At 40.7% G+C, this 22,600-nt stretch overlaps 1 protein-coding gene across 2 annotated transcripts in view; it reads right to left on the bottom strand.

Moving 5' to 3' along the window:
- INTS3 (integrator complex subunit 3) overlaps positions 1–22,600 on the bottom strand; it is a 2,345,436-nt gene that overhangs the window by 2,146,351 nt on the left and 176,485 nt on the right. For both annotated transcript variants that reach the window (XM_044079970.1, XM_044079971.1), the window contains exon 3: positions 10,487–10,570. In XM_044079970.1, coding sequence (XP_043935905.1) covers positions 10,487–10,570 — 84 coding nt within the window. The remainder of the gene's footprint in view (positions 1–10,486; positions 10,571–22,600) is intronic.

Genomic DNA, 22,600 nt, shown 5'->3' with positions numbered 1-22,600 from the left:
GCATCTAGGAGTTTTGACTTAACATGGTCTGGTAAGGATTGTTCTTTTAACCAGGCATGCCTTCGAATCACTGTTCCAGTCATAGCTGATCTAAAGGAAGCCTCCAGTGCATCATAGCCACATTTTAAGGAATGGTTACTGACCTGCTGAGAGTTATGTACCAAATCCTGAAGGGACTTGCGATCTAAAGGTTCAGGAGAAGACAGTTTTTTGTTTATCTGGTCTAACAAAAATTCCTGGTACTGAATCATGTGAAATTGACAGTTCAAGGCCCTGGCCAAAAGAGTAGCAGAAGTATAAACCTTTTTACCCCATCTCTCTAATGCTCTAGATTCCCTTTCAGAGGGAAGAGGGTTTTTGGCAGAGGCAGCTGCCACACCTTTAGGGCCCTGTGAAATGGTTTCAGGGTCTGCAACAGGAGCCTTATACAAATGGAAATGTGTGTCCGGGACCCTGTAATATCTGTCTGGCTTGGCAGGGGCCGGAGGAAGAGAATCAGGGGCAGTACAGGCATCATTATATGCATCATCAACAACTGTTAGTACTGGCGGAATGGCTAAAGGCCTATGCTGTGGTAAGTGTAAAAGGTCCTAAGCCTTTTCCTTGAATCTGAAAAATCCTGGCCCTGCCATTGGAAGTGTTCCCTCATAGCATGCAAAGTTTCCCCAAAGGAAAATTCTTCAGGAGGAGAAGCAGAAGGAATGGAGTCTTCTGCATCAGAATCCTCATAAGGAGAATATGGGCCTTCGTGAGGGTCTGAAATGTCTGAGTCATCCGAGGAATAATCTGTAGAGACAGGTTCGCGGTTCAGTCCTAGGCCTCTTGTCTGGAGGGGCTGAGAGGCCCTGTCTGGGTGAGGTTGGGATCCCCTGATCAAAGAAATGAGATCCTCAGCCAGGCTGAGCATTTGGGAACTAGAGGTAGGCCAATGTGAAGGAGTTTTAGCAGGTAAGGCCTTAGAAGATTTAGCTGCTTTAGCCCTGGCAAAAGCCTTGATAGACATAGAAGCAGGGGGTCTAGCAGCCCCACGTGCAGGGGTAGATATGTCTAAAGGAATAGTGTCTGACAAATCCTGGGTGCCTGCTTCTGTAGCAGTAAATTCAGTAGCAGATTCAGCCATGCTCTGTGAGGCCTCGGCTATCGGAAGCATGCTTTCGGCCGAAGGAAGAACCGGGGGCTCGGTTTCAGCCGAAACCGAGACACTCGCGGTTGGCCTAACCGTGGTTTCAGCCAAAACCACAGGCCGCGAGTGTCGGTCCTTTTCCTTGCGCTTTTTAGCTAATTGAGTAGTCGGAGTCTCCGACGGCATTTTGTATGCAAAAGCGGGACCAAAAAACTCCTCTGCAAACTCCGACCGACGTCTAAGTGTCTGTCTGTTGAAGGAAGCACAGGCTAGACAAGCTGATACGTTGTGGTCTGGGCCTAGGCAAGGAAGGCAGTAAGAGTGGAAATCCTTATGAGGTATTTGTTTCCCACAAGTTAAACAATTATTTACTTTGTCTGACATCGGCTGAGGCAAGAAAGAGTCCCCAACGGGGTACTTAGCTTTTTTAGAAGTCTTCGGTAGTAGAAATCTCTGGATCTGACCGACCGGCACTTGCGAACAGCTTCTGCTTTGGGCACCGCGCGGCAAGAAAGACTGGGGAAAATGGCGTCGGCTGATGCCTTTATACCCAATAAACAGCAGCTATGACGTCGGGTGAAGTGCGACATCAGCCGAGGCCAGACCCAGACTTTGGAATCCGGCCGACCGAAGGGCTGCCTGAGGCAGGACAACCCATATGTTAGGACTGCAGATGCATCCTTGAAGGACATCCAGATGACTCCCCACTGAAAAAGAATCCTGGTTATGAACATGGCACCAGACAGAAAATCTCTTCCATTTGGACATATAAAACTTTCTGATTGTAGGTTTTCTTGCCTCCTGTAAAACCTTAAGCACATCCTCTGAAAAGGGGTGCCTAAAAGGAATCACAATCTTATTACTCACAGTGTCAGCTGAAGATTAGACAACTGAGGATGGATGAGTGACCCCTTGTCCTGTGTTAGGAGGTCTAACCTGTGAGTTAATTTGTGATGACTGCTCCTGGCCAGATGCATTAAGAGGGAGAACCAGTGCTGTCTTGGCCAAGTTTTTTTTTTCCAGCAACTGAAAGCATCATTGAAAGCCCATAACAGGAACACATGAATGGCTTGTCACCCAAACCACTTTTCTTCAGCACAGCTCAAGATGAGTAATGGTTTGGGCAGATGGAAGGTGCCCTTGAACCTCTACAAGCTGACAGGCTCCAAAACAGGCTTTTACCCATAATCTAAGGCTACTACAGCAATGATTAACACAATGAAAATGGAAAAGATATGGTGATAAGCATTTGTGATGCACTTCAGGAAGGGAGGATGACATAGTAGGATAGGAAGGTTTTATCTGCCTAACAATCCTACTACTTGAATCCTGCTGGTTACAGAAGAGAGACTTTTTTTCAGATCAATTTTTACATCATAATGAAATAAAAATGTGAATACATCAGTATTGCCACAAATTAATGCAGATACACTCTGCCAACTCCCCGTTAAAAAATAACCTTCAAAAATAAAACAAAAAACAATGAACATTTCCAGTCTTTTAGAATGCTTCAGAAATATACAATTTTGGCTAAAAGCTTATCAGGCAAGAAAACTAGAAAATAACTTGCAGATTTGATCCTTAAGTGCAGTACTCTACAATTTAAAACACATTTGGACTGTGGTTAAATATTACTCCATCACCACTCAGACACAATTGGTTCAAGTGCAACTACCCAAAAGTCTCTTTAAATCAAGACTAGAAGCAATATGGATGCAAACTGACAAGCACAACGAATGAAAAGTTAATAGTAACTTACTAGTTACCATAATGAACAGCCACAGCATATTATGCATTTAAATTTTCCAAGAAATATTACAATATCTGTTATGCAGGATGTCAAGAGGCAGGGGATAATAGGCATGATGTTCACAACTTTACTTGGCATCTTGTGCGGGGCCAGTAGGTCACTTTGCATTTTAGCTTTCGTTCACTCTAAAATGATTACATTCTGTATTGAAATAAATGTATGATCTGTTTTTTGACAAAAGAACAATGATTAATCAAATGTTCTGTTTAGAAATGTGGGAGCCATCGGGATTCCAAGATGGTGGGCGTACCCTCTCCTTGCAGCTCCAGTGCCTATCTTCTGTTTGTACCGCTTAAATTAAGATATTGCAGGTTGTACACATAATCTGCGTTAAATCCACCTTTAACTAACTTCCGTGAATTAAATCGGAGTTAATACAATCACACAAACTATAAATAGAGCTGTTATAAAACATCTGTAGTGTGCTATCGTGCCTACACGTGGAATATTAGAGGCCTGAACTTCAGTACCATACTGAGTGACAGCTCCGGAAAGTACAATAACGCAAATAGAAATGAACAGATCCTCTAAGGAATCGGAACTTATGGATGTGCAAACTACTAAGTCTAAACTGTCAGCTATCTCTACTTCTCCTGAAAAGGATGCCAAAAGACTAAGATCATCCAAATCTGTATCGGACAATACCAAAGAACCGGTCAAGCCAAAATCTGATAACATCTTAGTAATGGAGGAGCTTAAATCTGCTCTCGCACCCTTACATGATGCCATTCAAGAGTTATCGGCCAAATTCAATAATTTTGACACTACCATACACAAAATCATGAATAGACTGGATTTGGTTGATGAGAGATCTAAGGCAAACGAGTTTGAAATTCATTCATTAAAAGAATCTCTCCAAATAAAAGACCAAACTATTAGTTCTATGCAATCTAAGATAGTTGACTTGGAAGCGCGAAGCAGAAGTAACAATTTAATTATTAGAGGCTTAAGTGAAAAATATGAACCTAACCAACTAATAGATGTTGCAGCCCAAATATTTTCTTTTCTCTGCAAAGAAACAAGTACAGCTTATAAATTTAGCATTGAAAGAGCCCACAGAGCGCTCCGAAGACAACAATCTACATCAGTCCCAAGACCGGTTTATGTTAAATTGCTAAACTTTCAGGATGTCCAAACAATTCTAACTGCCTTTAAAAAGATCAAGAAACTAAATTGGAATAATCAGTCGCTAATAATATCTCAGGATCTTCCTCTAGAAATTAGAGAAATGCGTCGGAAACTGGCTCCTTACTGCGCTGATCTTATTCAACGAAAGATTAAATTTCAAATTAAGTTCCCTGCAACGCTGACTTTCGTTTACCAAGAAAGCAAACTTTCCATGTCATCTCCGAGTGAAGCCAAGGATATTTTCATTAAATACTTCAGTTTAGATCCTTCCAAGTAATCTCCAGGAACCTTGTTCATATGTCTAGATATTCTCAGAGGACTTCTATAGCTGGGACACTCAGGCAGATATAACTGCTGCACACTCAAGAGGATGAAAATCTAGCGTATCCGCTTCTTGATGCTACAGCCACCTTGAACTCTAGGATTGTGAGCTAACAAGTTCTTTTTATAGCCAATGGTCGAGCTTAAACTTGTTTAAAACATCTGGACATTAAGAGAAAGTGACCAATGGACCATAGTCATGTAGGAACGTCAATGTTTTCATTTTAAAATATCTGTATTAAATTCGTTTAGAATTTTTTGAAAACTTCTACTAGAATTGTGATATGTATGTTACTCGCCGAGTATATGATAGGGATGTTGCACTTGTATATAGCTTGGAATCTCTCAAAGGTGGGCATGCATGTGCATTGTCTTCTGTTTAAACTTTCAAGGTTACTTCGCAGAAAGAGATTGAGTGTGTATGTTTGCATCTACGGGTGTATTTCTTTGTATGTGTGTGGGCGTGTGTATCTGTGTATATATAGGGGGGTCTATGCGTGTGTGTGCATGATTGGATGGGGAGATGATGTTATCGGCACACTCTAAATTTTTTAACGCTTGGATTGTCTGACATAATTCTAGTGCACATGACTTGCATGTTTATGGCCAGTTATTGCCTTCCTTTCGAGAGAGCACTTACATTTATTTAGTGTAGTTTTGCTGAGTTGGGCACTGTTTATCGTGCATCATATTTTATCGTCGTTGGAACAGGAATTAAAGGAGAGTGACTGTACCGGTTGCTAATTTAGTGGGGAAAACTTTATAATGCAAATATGCGATTAGCAAATTTACTGCACTATGTTTGATCCTTGCTTGGGGTGCACTACCTTGGGAAAAGGAAAGTCATACAAGCATTTCCTCAGGCTTTCTTTTTTCTCAGATCCATACAGATGTGCTTTATTCCTGCATTGGCCCTTACATGCAGTATGAATTGTCATGGAACTACAGATGTTTCACCCTGGTATGTTGTTTTTTTTTCATTCAGGAATTGCTGGTTTGACTTTCTGCACGTCAGTATGGAAATCATAGTTTTCATCGATTACCTGGGTAACTCATTGCTCTGTTTTACCTAGTGCAGCCCCTGTTGCATAGCCGATTGGATCATAATGTTCCCATAAATGTTATGCAATTGATCACCGACAAGAGACTGTTCCTCTCGGGTCCTGCAATTATTGTTGGAATTACATGGATAGTGGCTTCTGTATTGAAGTATATTTATAAGTTAACCTAGGACTGTAACATTTCTTTGGCCTTAGGCTACCTTATAAATATGCTGGATGCTAATAGGAGGTTAATAGGGATGTGATGTCCGAGCTTGGATGTGGTAAGAATTTGTACGATTTTTGTAAATATTGGAAATTTTTTATTATACTTGTTAGAGTTGACATGTTTATGTATTATTCAAACATAGATTTACTTTTTATACTTCGCTCAAGCACTCTCTCAATTGCTATAGGTGGGTGGGTATGCACGGATTTAGGATTGAGGGGTTTGTGTACCATATATCTACATTTTGTTGCCTTAACTTTACGATATATAAGTATTAAGGTTAGTCCTTCGCTACTTTTTGTTCCCCTAACTCCATACATTCTTATACTCTGATCTAGACTTCATCATTTTTGGTTATCAGAACCAAGGATATTATGACTAATGTAACTAGTAATGTATTAGTTTCATCATGGAACGTTAGGGGGCTAAATAACAGGGATAAAAAGAAACTAGTAATGCATGTGTTGCTTAAAGCCAGGTCTGATGTGTGTTTTCTACAGGAGACGCACTTGCTAAACACCGATTGGGCAAATGATAATAAGAAATCATGGATCAGGGATATTATTGCCTCTGGTTCTGTCAGCAACTCCAAAGGAGTGGCAATAATTATTAAACAGGCCTTCCAACCACAGATTATTCTGAAGGGGAATGATCAGGAAGGCAGATGGTGCTTTTTTACCTGCTCTATGCATACGCTACACTATCCAATATTATTTATCAATGTATATGGCCCATGTACAGAACAATCAGACTTTATTATGTCCATCTATAACCTCCTTCTTAAATTCCCAAATCATAGATTCATAATTGGAGGTGACTGGAATGTGGTTATCAATCCTCAGGTGGATCGCTCATGTAGAGTTAAATCCGGGTACTCAGGGAACTGTAATGCCCTGTTAGAGTTGATTGAAGACTTTGATTTAACTGACCCGATTGCCTTTAGTTCCAGTATCCCTGACTGTAAACACAATCATTTCACGTACTTTTCTAAATGCCATAAGACATGGTCCCGTATTGATTATTTTTTAATTTCAAGTTACTTTAATAACAAGAAAATTAAGTTTTCAACTGAACCCCGTTTCCTTTCAGACCACTCGAGAATAGATTTGGAAATAAGCTTATCTCATACCACAGTACACAAAACTCCTAATTGGTCACTAAATTGTAACCTTCTTAAGGATCATTCTCTGGGGAATGATATCAGAATGACTCTTAATGATCTTTTCGGAGTAAAACAGGATGATACTATCCCTTCTGATATTAGATGGGCAGCAGCAAAAGCCGTACTCAGAGGTATCTGTATTAAGAAAGCGAGTTTTCTTAAAAAAAGGCGTGCTAACAAGTTAGCCGAGTTGCTACTAGATATCAATCGTTTGGACAAGATGCTGATTGATAATTACTCTCTAGTTACGGAGAAAGAATTAATGGCTAAACAAAAAGAACTGTTTGATTACCATCAATCTAATCTGTCCATTTGGGAATTCAGATACATAGCAAAATTCTCGGAATATATACAATCTCCTTCCAAAGCTCTCGCGAAAATAATTTCCAGTTCACCTAAATCTCCTAGAATATCTTGCCTTCAGTATAATAGTCAATCTTATAGATCTGATGAAAGTATTATTCAACTCTTTCATCAAATATATTCGGAGATCTTCGCAAATTCCAACTTTATGATTGCAAAAGATGAAATGGAGAAGTTCCTAGATGGGATTACCTTTCCGAAGGTAACCGAATTGCAAAAAGATTTACTTTCGGCCCAGATAACGGAAAAAGAAATTCTTGGAGTCATTGATAAATTAAAATTAGGGAAAGCCCCCGGCCCGGATGGATTTCCATCGGAATTTTATAAATCATTTAAGGATATTTTGGCCCCTATCCTACTGGATCTATTCGAATCCTTTGCTATGTACGGTATTAAGGACCCATACATTAATTATTCTAAAACTATCCTGATTCCCAAAAATACCATAGGTACCACTGATCCCAATGACTATAGGCCGATATCTCTTATGAATGTGGATATCAAAATTCTATCTTCCATACTCGCTAATAGACTAAAAAAAGTAATGAAAGATCTGGTATCCCCTGAGCAGGCTGGGTTTATGGGCAATAGACATACTTGGGACAACACCCTATTATTAGAATCTCTTATTAAAATAACTAAGCAGGATCGAAACCCTAGTTATGCCCTGATAGTGGATGCTTGTAAGGCCTTTGATAGGGTGAATTGGGATTTCCTGTTTCTGGCTCTCTTGAAATTTGATCTCCCTACTGAATTCATTAACCTAATCAAAGTTTTGTATAAGGGATCGCATACCCGGCTTTATATAAATAGCATATACTCAAAACCCATAAAGATAACCAATGGTACTAGACAGGGATGCCCCCTATCTCCTCTATTGTTTAACTTATATTTAGAGGTCTTGCTGCTCTTTGTTGTACAGAAATCCCATCATGCTACTCCTAGGATTTGTAATTTGAGTGTTAAATTTACCGCCTTTGCAGATGACCTGAACTTGTACTTTATGCACCCGTCTAGAGATGCTATGAAATTAATAAATTCCCTAGATATTTTTGCCGAGGTCTCGGACTTCAAGATAAATACTAACAAATCCCTTATTTTTCAGATCAATCCTGCAGCACATAAACCCCATCTTTTCCCAATTTTGCCTATACGTACATGTCATTCCTTAGACTACCTAGGTGTTTCGTACGACCACTCATATTCTTCTATTCTGCAAGCTAACTTATCTAAGGTTTGGTCCTCTATTTCGCAGAATATGTTAAGATGGCAATTATTAAAACTTTCTACTCTCTCCAAAATTTCTGTTGTTAAAATGAATATACTCCCCAAAATTCTTTATCAGTTTTTTTCTTCCTTATCCCCAGTTACAAATACTTTTATTAAGATCATCCAGAAAGAGATTGCAAAATTTGTTTGGTACCCAAAATCGGTTAGAATGTCGTATCATAGACTTATGCTCCCTAAATCAATGGGGGGTATGGCAATGCCCAACTTTACTCTATACTATAGAATTATCCGGGCTAATAGAATCTTGGCTATTGCTAATCATGCTCCTGATTCTCCATTATGGACTCCACTGTGGATTAAAGTATGGTTCAATCATACCATTAGTAATAACATTAACCCCAGAACTTTACCCTTTTTGACAAAGAGTTCCATCAAAGAACTCAGGTTACATAAGACATTGAAGGGTTTAATCAACACCTTTCAGGATTTATTTAATTCTATGGGATTAGAGGGTGCCTTACTATTGTTCCAACCCTTTCATCTTAATCCCAATATTAAAATGGGGGGCCAGATGATAAACTTAAACAATTTCCCCCTTATTAGGGACTATACGATATGGGAGCTTCATAAATTTAAGCATCTTTCACTAACGAATCTTAGAGATACTCTTTCTTTGTCCAAAGCCTATACTATTATATTGAGGCAGTTACAGGACCTCACTTCTTCCATTCTTTCTAACCGATATAGCTCTGACACTGAGATTCATGCAGTAACACATCTTTTACAGAGCCTAGCCACCAAGAAGCACATGCTTTCTATAGCATATAAAGCATTCTCCTCCTATTCACATAGAGGTGAAATCATCTTTGCGGAATACTGGAATAGACAGGGTGTAAGTATATCCTCACAACAGAAATTGCGGTCGATCAATCTTACTTTAAAGCACTCACCGTTTAAGAAATTTATCTTTACTCAATTTATGATTACAAATAATCTATATATAACTCCATCTCACTTAAATAAATTCAATTCATTTATCTCCGCTTCATGTCCTTGTTGTGCGTACCCCCAAGCTGATATTATTCATATATTATGGTTTTGTAAATATGCTCAGAACCTTTGGTGCTCTCTTAAGGTCAGACTAAGTAAAATGAGATACCATAAATCAACATTATCCTGGGAAATGGCCCTACTGCACATTACCAATATCAATATATCTCCTTTTAGACTCAAAGTATTGATCACCATCTGCCTTCTTATTAAGTTTTACATTACCAAACATTGGATGGATCGTTCCAATTTAACATGGGGGGGCTTCAGAAACCTGGCAGTTACGTATATTTCCTCCCAAAAAATGATAATTGTTAGTCTACACAAAAGACTGGAGTATCAGAAACTCTGGGATTTTATTTTTCTACTCCTGGCTGATGTCTGATGGCGACATATTTACTATTCTAATGTGAGACCGGGATTCTCTAAACTGTGAAGGACGTTATATGAGATCTCTTCTTAGCATGCTAAATGTTCCCTGTTGAGAAACATTTAAGGTGGCTTTATGTTCAATAGTTAGATAAATGAAGGTATTGGTACCTTGTATATAGTTTTTTGCTTTTTGTATGTCTGTTAGTAGTAGACTGATTTGATAGCTCTCCTTTTGTAGATATTTCAATCTGTTTTTTTTTTTTTTTTTATATAATGCTTATGTTACATCTGCTATTTTTTAACTTCTGGTTTTATGTGATTGTATGTTTTGATACATTAAAAGGAATAAAGAATATTTGGAAAAAAAAAAAAAAAAAAAAAAAAAAAAGAAATGTGGGAGCCATGTGAGCACCAAATATTCTTCCATACTGTCAAGTTAATAACTAAGGGATTGCGATTAGTTTTAACTGCTCAAAAATTTATTTTGATGACAAGTAGTTACTTTAAAGTCAAAACGTTGTGACCAGTGACCATGACTTAATAACATGTCTCACTCTAATCAGAATCTCATCCAAATTAGATGACTACTAACATCAAACTAGAAAGTCACAGGAAAAGTGTCATGATTTACAATGCAAAACAATTCCCTGTCTCTCACCTTTTGTGCTTGACTAGGATCTAGAAGGATAATGGTTAATAGGCCCAAACAAGTCTCTTCATGCTGCAGTGGTCCTTTACATACCTAAGGAAGAAAAGAGAGAGGAAACCATTAACTAGAGTGTGGCACTAGTCAGTTCAGCTCAGCACTACTACAATGCATGGACCAGCACTGCTCATGGTTCAAGCAAGCCCAGAAGTGGTAGAGCAATGAAACTCAGTTTACAAAATGAAAGCAAACTACAGCTCTTCATGATCCTTCCACTGAGATCACCATCTCTTTACAGCTGATGATGTAACTACTGCTCTAGTTACCAAACCTAAAGTAAAGTAGTTTCTGTCAGCGTTCGCTATCATTAATAACAGGATAAAAAGCTCAAGTATGCCTACTGTAAAGTGGTTATTCTAAGCAATCCACAAACTACATTTTAAATTTTCGGCAAATTACTGATCCGGCTTACTTCTACACCCTAAGGGTGGTTTATACACAATTTTGAGCACTGTGTTAGAAAGGTGAGGTGGAAGGATAACAGGTACTTCAACGCACAGGCAAGAGGAAAAGCTAGGGGAAGGAAGGAGGTTAGTGCTTGACAAGGAAAAACAGTGACTGGAAGTGAAGAGAGTATATAGGTGTTTGAAAGTGAGGAAGGCTCCAGTAAAATATGGGTTATCTGAAGATTTCGATCAGGCATGGAAAAAGATAGTGAGTAATAATCTATGTGAGATGTATAAAGTATAGCTGTGTAAAATCTTACCATAATAGTAGATATCCTTCTCTTCATTTTTGCCATATTCATTATATTAGAGATACCCTGCCAAGGGCGGCCTGACGTCCAGTCAGTATACCAAAGTCATTAGGTTGCTTTAAGGAACAGCTTTTGTCACAATTATGCTCCTTATGTAGCATAGGGCATAAAGGTGACATCCGGACATACCATTCCTCAGAACTGAGAGCCCCAGTAGGAACCAAAGTCAAAGGAAAAGAGAGGTAATTAGTACATCCAGAAGAGAAATGGACCAGGTGGCAGAGGGAGGGACTGAATACTGCAACAGTGAAGAGAAGGATTGCTACCATTATGGTAAGATTTTACACAAATGTACTATGCTCTTCCATATTACTGTTGCAGTATTCATTACATTAGGAAGAGTGCCAAAGCTCAAGAAGAAACCTGGGGGGAGGAAGGACCAAATAGAGCCTTCTAGGAAGCCATGAAGGATAGCCCTAGCAAACCCAGCTCTAGCTCTGGAGATTCCATCCAACTTGTACTGCTTGGTAAATGTACGCACAGAAGTCCAGGTAGCTGCCTCAAGAATAAAGTTAGTATCCAAATCCCTGAAAAAAGCACCAGAAGAAGCCACAGCTCTAGTAGAATGAACCTTAACAGGAAAAGGAAAGTTATTACCATGAAAAGAATAACAAAAGGAAATAACTTTAGAGAACCAAGATGAAACAGTTTGCTTGGATGCAGCCAATCCTAGGGACCTAAGATAAAAAGAATATCTGGAATATCAGAAATAACCTGATAAGCCTGGGAGAGGAGAGCCAACAAACACCTATACATAAAAGTGTGATAATTAACAGCCCTAAAAGCCAACATAGCTATGGTGTAAACCTTCTCACCTAGCCTTTCCATGGTTCTGCTATTTTTATCAGAGGGCAGTAATTTGGGAGAAAGAAGCAATTGAGAGGGCTTGCTAGAGGCTAAAGACACCACTGAGGGGTCAAGCAGTAGGACCCTTGTACAATAATATACAGTCCCTGGGCACCCTATAGAACCTATGAGGTTTCTTGGGAACAGAGGGCTGAGAATCTGGACCTTTAGAGGCATTGGAAAACACACCCAACCCAACAAAGCAGCCAAAATAGGCGGGACAGCAGAAGGTTTAGGAGATTCCATCTGCAGCAACTCATAGTACCTCTTATGAATCTCAGAGACCTGGGCACAATCCCATTTAAAGAACTCCATCACCCTGGAGACTGTGTCCCCAAAAGAAATCTCTTCAAAGGGAGTATCAGGACTGGTAGATTCTTCTTCCTCTGACCCACAGTCCAAAGGAGAAGGAATCTGAGAAGAGTAAGCAAGGGATTCCTGATCAGAATCCAACTCCTACTCAGAGGAATCCTGTTCCTTGGGTCTTTTAGGGGGAGTAGAGGACCAGGGGTGGGGGGGGGGGCTGGAACAGAAACTTATTGAGAAGGTTTTAATGCTATGAAATCACTAAACAAACCTTGAGTGAAGGTCTGCCACTCACTTTATGGATCCTTAGGAGCAGTAGAAATAGGTCTTTTTTTGTCTTTTTCTTCAAAGGGACATCTGCCTTATAAAGCTTGGAAGGCTGAGACCCAGGACGGCATTCAATAATGGTAGTAGGAATGACTTCTCTGTCTAAAATCTGAGGAACACCCCCTAGGTCCCTCTGAAATGATCAACTGCGGTTCTCCCTGAACATCTGAAATGAACGTCTGCAAAGCCTCCACGGACATGCTTAAAGCAGGATCCCTGCCAGCCTCCAACACAGATGCAGCAGAAGAATCTGACAACAAAGCTAGGCAAACCTCTGGGCATTCAATCACCTCAGGAGAGATGTCTGGCAGAGAGTGAACAGCAGAAGATTCTGGCCTAGGCTTCTTGGCTTTCTTCCCCCCTGATGGCTGTCCCTCAGGTCAGGGAGTTCCCTCCATCATATCTTTTGCAAGAGTTTTAAAATGCAGATTCTCAAGATACAGTACCAAAGAAAAAAGTGAGTCTATATCACCATATCGAATGGTGATAATGCCGAACGTTGAAAATATCGAAAGTTCACGAGAACGAACTTGCTACTGTGGGGGGCTGCATCCCCCACACCCCCTGCTAAATATATATTCCAACTCTGAGGTCTCACTACAGTGTGGAAAGGGCAAATATCCCAATCCTCACTGTACCGCAACCCCAAAACACAAGTTCGTTCTAGTGAACTTTTGATATGTTCAGCATTATCACCATTCAAATATGGTGATGTAGACCCGAAAAAAGTCTACTACATAAGACAGATGGAACAGGACGTATGGTCGTACAAGGCACCAAGGCAAAACAAACACTGGATGTGGTGGTCTTTATGGGGAATCTGTCTCCTACACTGGCATTTATCCTTCTTGGATGTCATGAAAACCCAAGCAACAAAAAGAAAAGGACAAGAAAAGGAACCCCAACAGGGCACTTATCTGTAATGGCGGAGTGAAACCATCAAAGAACGTAAGCATTCAGACCAGTGATCAAAAGATGGCATTTGAAGTTTTAGAGATGGTATGGCCAGACATCAACTTTATACCCTACACTATGCGAGGAGCATACATGTGACATACGGCGTACCTTAAAGCAACCTAGACTTTGGCATACTGGCTGGATGCTGGGCCGCCCTTGGCAGGGGATACCTAATGTAATGAATAATGCAACAGTGATATGGAAGGACATGTAAAAGATATCAGTACTTACAAAGGAAGGGATCTGCAACTAGAAAACAAATATGGAAAAAAATGTATGTATATACATGTATGTATATATATATATATATATATATATATATATATATATATATATATATATATATATATATATACATACAAGATTAGTCGAAAGTAAATATAGCTAGGGATGGAGAAATTAAGAAGGATGTGGGGAACAGTGAAAGATGCAATTATACTTGAAGAGGAACAGAAAGAAATACTGAGAAAGTGTGATAAATTACAAGCCTTACCTATTATATGGGATCAATGTATAAACTCGCTGTACAGCTGATTCACAACTCTCCTTTAGTTATATCATCCCTCGTGTTCCCCGTTTTCTACAGGGGCTCAGGGTGTTGTTTCAATGGTCAACATCTCTCTCAATTCAATGCCACTCTCTTACCTTCTTCAACAGTCATGCCTGTTGCAGGTCTTCTCTCACGCAGTTCATCCATCTCTTTTTGCAGGGTGCCCTTGTGGCATCTTGCCTACTTTTTGTCTGTCTCAAATCATCTTCACAAGATTGTCTTCAACTTTTCTGCATAAGTGCCCAAACCAAACAGCCATAACATGTTTTTTTACCTTATTTGCAATTGAAGCCACTTTGGCTTCTACTCTGATGTCCTCATTTCTTTTTGTGTCCCACAGTGGGCATCCTACCACCCCCATCCCAGGCACTTCATCTCCATTACATCTAACTTTCTCAACTGCTCTGCTTTACTGCTCAGACTTCTGTATCACACCTTAGGTTTCTGTAGCAGAGGATAGGAAGGGGGAAAGTTAGAGATGTGGAGAGGAGGAGGCAGCAGATCTGTAGATGTTTTGGGAGTACCCGACAGTTAAAAAACAGTTGTATAAAGGAATAGGAAAGAATGTACGCAAATCAGATTCCAAAATGTTAGAAGTTCATGCTGTTGGAGTCAAGTGGACAGGATGTGGGTAGAGAGAGCAGTGGAAAGTGCAGTTCTTGTATCTAGGAGAATGAGCAAGAAGACTTGAAGCTAAAGTCTAGAAAGGTCAGAGGTGGTTGAGAAAAAGAGGGATGAAGGTCAATAATCTTGAGAACATACGGTAAGCCCAGGAAAGTAAGAAACGCATGACAAAAGTACAGGTCAGGTACTAGAGATTAATATTTAAAAGTGGATTACATTGATTTTAGGGAGTAGGGCAGGTGTCACAATTCATGTCTCAAGGTTCATTAGAATATATATTTGCCGTCAAGGGTTGTAGTTAAAAATGAATTCCAAAGGGATGGTGGGGGTTGGGAGAAAACAAATGCAAAATTATTATGATGGTGCTGAAATGTTAAAGGATGCAATATGTATATAAAAATATTATTATGCTAAGCACTGTTACATAAGGTGAACCTCTGTATGCATCAATGTACAATAAAGGTTGACAACATAAGAAAAATGTTTTATGTTGTGAATGTGGTATTTTATGTTTTGAAATGCTTAATAAAAAGTACATATATAAAAAAATGAGCACAGAGTTCTTTAAAGAAACATTACTCAAGCATACAACAAAAATCTAGGCCACATCACAGGAAAGACATTGTTCATAAAACTTGCAGACGATGTACTATGAACTATTAAAAGATGGTAGTTACAGCTGCCATCTTTTTTGACTCAACTGTTACTTCTGACTGAAAATTACAACTGTATGGGATAGGTAAGTACAAGTTTTATGTAAGCCTGAATGTATGGCAGGGATTCCATCTAATGGTTTTACTGACATGGGCCCAATGGACTAGATTTCATTTAGATTTTGTTCTGCCTCTGTGCTGTTTTCCAAGTTTTTAACAATTTCTGGTATGTTCGGAGAAGATGAGTACTTCAAAATGCAGATCTTTATAATTCAGCTTGTGAGGCTAAAAGATCAGAATACCAACAATTTTACCCTTGTCCAGTGTTTTATACTGGCTAACCCATAACACATTTGTACTCATACTAATGAAGCAAAAGGATGTCCTTTTTAACTCTAGGATACTAGGGTATAATAGTGTACATCCACCTAAAATGTATGCTTTATTAAATTCAGTTAAAGTGGTGAGCCCAGATATTAGATATCAAGAAAATAATTTCTAACAATCAACAGAGTTGAAGTTGAACAAGTATGTTGACTAAAACCACTGGGAGAGAGGGCTTACAAGTTACTGAAGATAAGTTACCAATGCTGTATGTCCATTGTTTAATACAGCCATTTAAATTAATCTGGAATTGTGGTGTTGGAGTTTAGCAACACAAACTAATAACAGTGACTATGCCTTTCAGTCCATTGTGTTATTTTTGAATCCTTACTCCCGATACTTGTTTTTTCCTCCTTTATTTTAACTGTATGCCCATTACTTATTCAGAAACAGGTACTGAAGATTCTCTAAAGAAACAGAGCACTGCTTATCTGCACATACGAAAAACCATATACTGTTTTTATTTATTCAGCCATACACACTATGTCTAAGTCACTATTTTAGTCAAATTATTAAGACTAGGTCTAAGTCATGCCTCTGAACGTCAGAGCACAACAAATCTGAAGAAAGCCAAAAATAATAGGGGGCAAAATCCCAAAACTAGGAACATATTTAAAAATTGCTCTTATAAGCTTAGAAAGTTGATAGAATAAAAAAAGTTTTGTGTTACCATGCATTTTCTGAATTATAGGAAGCCTGTAACTTAATTTTGTGTCATTATTCGTCGACTTCAGTCCTCAATGATTTCCCAGAAAACCACAAATTTTATGAGGAACTTCAAAATCCAGATCTGGACATTCTGCAAAAATCTGGACAGCTGAAATGCATGGTCTAAGTTAATATTTTACTCAAATTATTAGTGTTTAAGAGTCATTCTTGCATTTTATATTTATTTTATTATTAATTAATTTATTAATTTATTTTACATTTGTTGACCGGGATTGTCCGATTGAGCTGAACAGCCCTTTTTCAGCGGAGGCCCTGGGAGAAAAGCTCCAACATATTGTACAATTGTCATTATAAATTAGCATTAAACAGCAATGTTACAGGTTTATTACAAGTCATTAAGTACCAATACAATGTTATACAGTGTCAATAATCAGGAGTATAGCAAAGCTCTTTCAAGATGCAAACTAGGAGCCATAGTAGAGTTCCCAAATGATGTGGACGTCCTACAGAAGGGCCTCACTGAGACAGATGCCCGGTGTCAGAGGCATGGCTTCAAGATCAATGCCCAAAAGTGCATTGTCATCCCCTATGGAAAAAACTCTGTACCCATGCACTACCACATAGGCGGCAGCCTACTTAATGCCAAATGTGTGATAAGAGACCTGGGGTCCCAGGTGGACAGTAGTCTCTCCTTTGATAATCACATCGCCACAGTAGTCAGAAAATCCTTCTATGTGGCACACCTCATCACAAAAGGGTCCTCATCCAGGAAAAAAAAAGTACAGTTTTGTACCTACCATAAATGTAGATGTCCGATAGGCATGTATCTGCAGTCCTTACAAATGGGTTTTCCTGTCGTCAGGCAGCCCTTCGGTCAGCCGGATTCCAAAGTCTGGGTCTGGCCTCGGCTGATGTCGCACTTCACCCGACGTCATAGCTGCAGTTATTCGGGTATAAAGGCATCAGCCGACGCCATTTTCCTCAGTGTTTCTTGCCCCAGATGCCAGGAGCCCTCTAGGAAGGCTAAATTTGGATAAATGCAAATGGTTCCAAACAGTGGAGAGCAAACAAAAAATAAGCATGTATGTACATATATACAAACAAATACACCATAATAGATACCCCCAGCTAGCTACAAGATGGGCAAATACCCTAGGAGTACCACAGAGGGGAAGGAGGGTGGATAATCCTGACTGCAGATGCATGCCTATCGGACATCTACATTTATGGTAGGTACAAAACTGTACTATGTCCTTCAAGGATGCATCTGTAGTCCTTACAAATGGGAAGAATACCATAGCCAAACTGGGGGAGGAGGAGAAATAAGATTATGGTGTAGTTAAGATCCCTTGCAAAACAGCAGTGGCAAAACCTGCTCGGGATCTGGAGTATAAGGGTAAATTATAATGCTTGGCAAATGTATGCACGGAGCTCCAAGTAGCAGCCTCTAAAATGTCTTTGGTAGCCACTCCTCATAAAAAAGCTGTGGTAGTGGCTGTAGCCCTTGTAGAGTGAGGCCTGATGTTTTCTGGAGTTTTCTTCCCATGGTAGGAGTAACAAAATCTAAATGCAATTTCCTATCCACTTAGAGATTGTCTGTTTTGAAATTGCTTTTCCTTCCATTCCTGTTGCATATGCTACTAGTAGCTGGTCAGTTTTTCTATTGTTCTTGGTCCTGTCCAGGTAGTAACGTAATTGTCTATGTACATCCAAGGTATGCAACAGTCTTTCTCCCCTGTTCTGTGGGTTGGGGAAGAATGTAGGCAGGTGGATAGCTTGATTTAAAGATACCCTGGAGACCACCTTTGGCATAAAAGTAGGATTAGTTCTCATGGACACTCTATCTTGATGGAAGATCAGGAAGGGCTGTACTGCCATTAATGCCTGTAGTTCAGATACCCTTCTTGCTGAAGTGATTGCAAGCAGGAAAGCAGTTTTCCATGATAAGTACTGTAATTCTGCTGTTGCTGCTGGCTCGAAAGGAGGAAGTGTCAACTTTTCTAGCACAAAGTTCAAGTCCCATGCTGGCAATGGTGGCTTCCTAGGTGGTTTTACATTTTAATTCCTCTCAGAAACTGCCTGAGCAGAGGATGTGAGAAGACTGGAGGATCCAAGTTGTATTCTGCTGAAATAGCTGATGCATGAATCTTAATGGAGGAATAGGATAGGCCATTGTGGAAGAGCTCTGCCAAGTATTCCAGGATGTTAGCTATGTTTACCAGTGACACATTCTCTCCTTTTGCAGTACTCCAAATGAGATATCTTTTCCATTTTGCTGAATAATTTTTTCTTGTTGAGGGTCTGCGAGCCTCCAAGATAATGTCTTTAACCCTTTGAGATAAATCTGGGTTATTTGGTCTTATGCAATGTTCCAGGCAGCCAGCTGCAGTGTTTTCAGGTTTGGATGCAGGGTTTTGAAGTTGTTCTGTGTTAACAGCAAGGGAACCAGGGGCAGAGGCCATATTTGTTCCCGAGACATACTCCTCAGTAATGGATACCAATGTTGCCTTGGCCAGTCTGGAGCTATCAGGATGATCCTTGGACGGTCTTCTTTGATCTTCAGTAGCACCTTGTGCATCAAAGGAAGAGGTGGGAATGCATATGCTGTCAGGTTTTTCCAACTGAAAGATAGGGAGTCCACTTTCCAAGCAAGTGGGCGGTACGTCCTTGTGCAGAGTTTTTTCAGTTGGTGATTGTGTGGGGATGCAAATAAGTCTATTTCTGGTAGTCCTCATTTCCCTGTAATGGTTGTGAATATGCCCGGATGCAGCATCCATTTGTGGGCATCCGTGGTAGTTCTGCTTAGGATGTCTGCTAGTATATTTTCTTTTCCTGGCACAAAAATTGCTTGTAACTGAATGTTGAAGCTCAGGGTCACATTCCAGAGGTCCATTGGCATCCGGCATAGAGGGTATGAATGTGTGCCTCCCTGTTTGTTGATGTACCACATAACTGTGGTGTTGTCTGTCCTTATCAACAGTTGACCCTGTCGAAGAAATGGTCTGAATGTCTGAATTGCCAGTTTTACTGCCAGCATTTCCTTTTGATTTATGTGTAGGTGCAGCTGGTCTTGAGTCCATAGGCCTTGTATGCACTTGTCCAGCATGTGTGACCCCCAACCGAGGTCTGAGGCGTCCGTTGTGATGGTCTGGCTTGGTTGAGTGCTGTGGAAGGGCAGTCCTTTGTTCGATTGACAGGCCTGAGCCCACCATTGGAATTCTTGCTTCAGGCATGGAATTATTGGAATTTGGGTTTCTAGGCTGTGCTTGTGCTGAGACCATAAATTCCTTAGGTACCACTGTAACTTTCTCATATGTAGTCTGGCATGTGGAATCAATATTATGCAGGATGCCATGTAACCCAGGGCTTGCAGGACTTTTCTTGCTGTTAGCTGGTTCTGCTTTGTTAATGCCATGAAGTAGAGAGGGAGATGCTCCTGTTTTTCTACTGTCAGGAATGCCATTTGTTTTGAGGTGTCCAGATCTGCACCCAAGAAGGTTATCCTTTGGGATGGTATCAGCCTTGACTTTTTTATATAGACTGTGTATCCCAGGGCTTGTAGAAGATGAATGACCCTTTCCAAATCTTTTGTTAATTTGTTTTTGTTGTCCGCTTGTAACAGGCAGTCGTCCAGGTAAGGGTAAATTTGAATTCCCTGAAGCCTGCAATGAGCAATTACTGATGCCAGGCATTTCGTGAATACTCTGGGCGCAGTAGATAAGCCAAAGGGCAATGCTGAGAATTGATAATGCTCTGATCCTGCAAGAAATCAGAGGTATCTTCTGCAATTTGGTCTTATTGGGACGTGCAGGTATGCCTCCTTGAGATCTAGAGTTACCAGCCAAGACTCCTTGCCCAGCATGGGAAGAAGCTGCTGTAGGGTCAGCATTTTGAATTTTGGAACAATGAGGTATGTGTTTAAAGCGGACAGGTCGAGAATAGGTCTCCATTGATTTTCTTTTCTTGGTACCAGGAAGAGTCTTGAGTAAAATCCTTGACCTTGTTCCATAGATGGTACCCTTTCTACAGCTCTCATCCTTAGTAAGTGAGTTATTTGTTGTAGAGCTTCTGTCTTCTGATTTGGAGGTAGGTTTGGCATTCCTCTCTTCCTTGGTAGAGTATGGAAGTGAAACCTGTAACCTTGGTCTATTGTCTGTAAAATCCATTTGTCTCCTGTGATGTAATGCCAGTTTACTGAAAATAAGGCTAGCTTCCCGCCTAAGGGTGCTTCTAGTTGTTCCCTGGTAGGTGGTGCCAGAACCAAGTCACTCTGATTGTCCTGTGGAAGTGGTGGTGGCTGGATCTGTGACTGTACCTCGCTGGTTGTTAGCCTGCCACTGGCGTCCCCTGTAGGCACCTCTGGATTGACCTCTGCCTCTTGAGCGTCTATTCCTGCCTCTCGGAGCTCTGGAGGTGTCTGGAAAGGACCAATTCTTGGAAGGCCAGTTCCTGCTAAACCTTGGAGGCTGGACCTGCAAGAAATCCTTGACTGTCTGGACAGATTTTGCTTTCTCTTCCACCTTTTTCAGCAACTGCTGTGCAGGGGAGCCAAACAAATTGAGCTTATCCTTGGGAGTATCTAGGAGCTTTGATTTAACATGGTCTGGTAAGGACTGCTCTTTTAACCATGCATGTCTTCTGATCACTGTGCCAGTCATGGCTGATCTAAAGGAAGCCTCCAGTGCATCATAGCCGCATTTTAAGGAATGATTACTGACCTGCTGAATGTTATGTACCATTTCCTGTACAGATTTTTTGTCTAATGGTTCATCCGAGGACAATTTTTTAGTTAACTGGTCTAACATAAATTCCTGATACTGAATCATGTGGAATTGACAGTTCAAGGCCCTAGCTGAAAGAGTAGCAGAAGTGTAAACCTTTTTACCCCATCTCTCTAAGGCCCTAGATTCCCTTTCAGAGGGAGGGTTTTGGCAGAGGTAGCTGCTACAGCCTTGGGTCCCTGGGAGATAGTTTCTGGGTCTGCAAAAGGGGCCTTACACAAATGATAATGTGTGTCCGGAACCCTGTAGTACCTATCGGGCTTAGCAGGGGCCGGAGGCAGAGAATCAGGAGCAGTACAAGCATCATTAAATGCATCATCCACAACAGTAAGTACTGGAGGAATGGCTAAAGGCCTATGCTGTGGCAAATGCAAAAAGGTTCTAAGCATTTTCCTAGAGTCTGAGAAATCCTGGCCCTGCCATTGAAATTGTTCCCTCATAGCATGCAAGGTTTCCCCAAAAGAAAATTCCTCAGGCGGAGAGGCAGAAGGAATGGACTCTTCTGCATCAGAGTCCTCATAAGGAGAAAAAGGGCCCTCTGGAGGATTTGAATTATCTGATTCATCAGAGGAGTTATCAGAAGAAACTGGCTCAGGGGGCTCTACTCTAGTCCTCTTCTCTGGAGGAGGGTGAGAGGCCCTGTCTGGATGTGGTTGGGATCCCCGGATCAAAGAAATGAGATCCTCTGCTAGACTAAGTATTTGTGAACTAGAGCTAGGCCTGTGAGAGGGGGTCTTAGCAGGCACAGTCTTGGTAGTTTTTGCTGCTTTAGCCCTGGCAAAGGCCTTAATCGACATGGATGCAGGTGGCCTAGCAGCTCCACGTGCAGGGGTAGAAATATCCAAAGGGATAGTATCAGATAAATCCTGTGAACATGCAAGAGCGGGTGGGATTTCAGTAGCAGATTCAGCCAAGCTGGATGAGGCCTCGGTAGGAGGCAAGCTTTCGGCCGAAGGAAGAACCGTAGACTCGGTTTCAGCCGAAACCGAGACACTCGCGGTTGGCTTAACCGCGGTTTCGGCCAAAACCGCGGACCGCGAGTGTCGGTCCTTTTCCTTGCGCTTTTTAGAAATTTGCGTAGTCGGAGTATCCGACGGCATAATGTAAGCAAAAGCGGGCGAAAAACTCTTCAGCAAATTCCGACCGACGTCTAAGCGTCCGTCGGTTGAAAGAAGCACAGGCTAGACAAGCTGCTACGTCGTGGTCTGGGCC

Source organism: Protopterus annectens, chromosome 8.part0 (assembly GCF_019279795.1).
Source record: "Protopterus annectens isolate FY-2018-M chromosome 8.part0, PAN1.0, whole genome shotgun sequence".
NCBI classification, from domain to species: Eukaryota; Metazoa; Chordata; order Ceratodontiformes; family Protopteridae; genus Protopterus; species Protopterus annectens.
The sequence above is the reverse complement of the archived record's forward strand: the minus strand, read 5'-3'. Positions and strand labels throughout refer to the sequence as shown.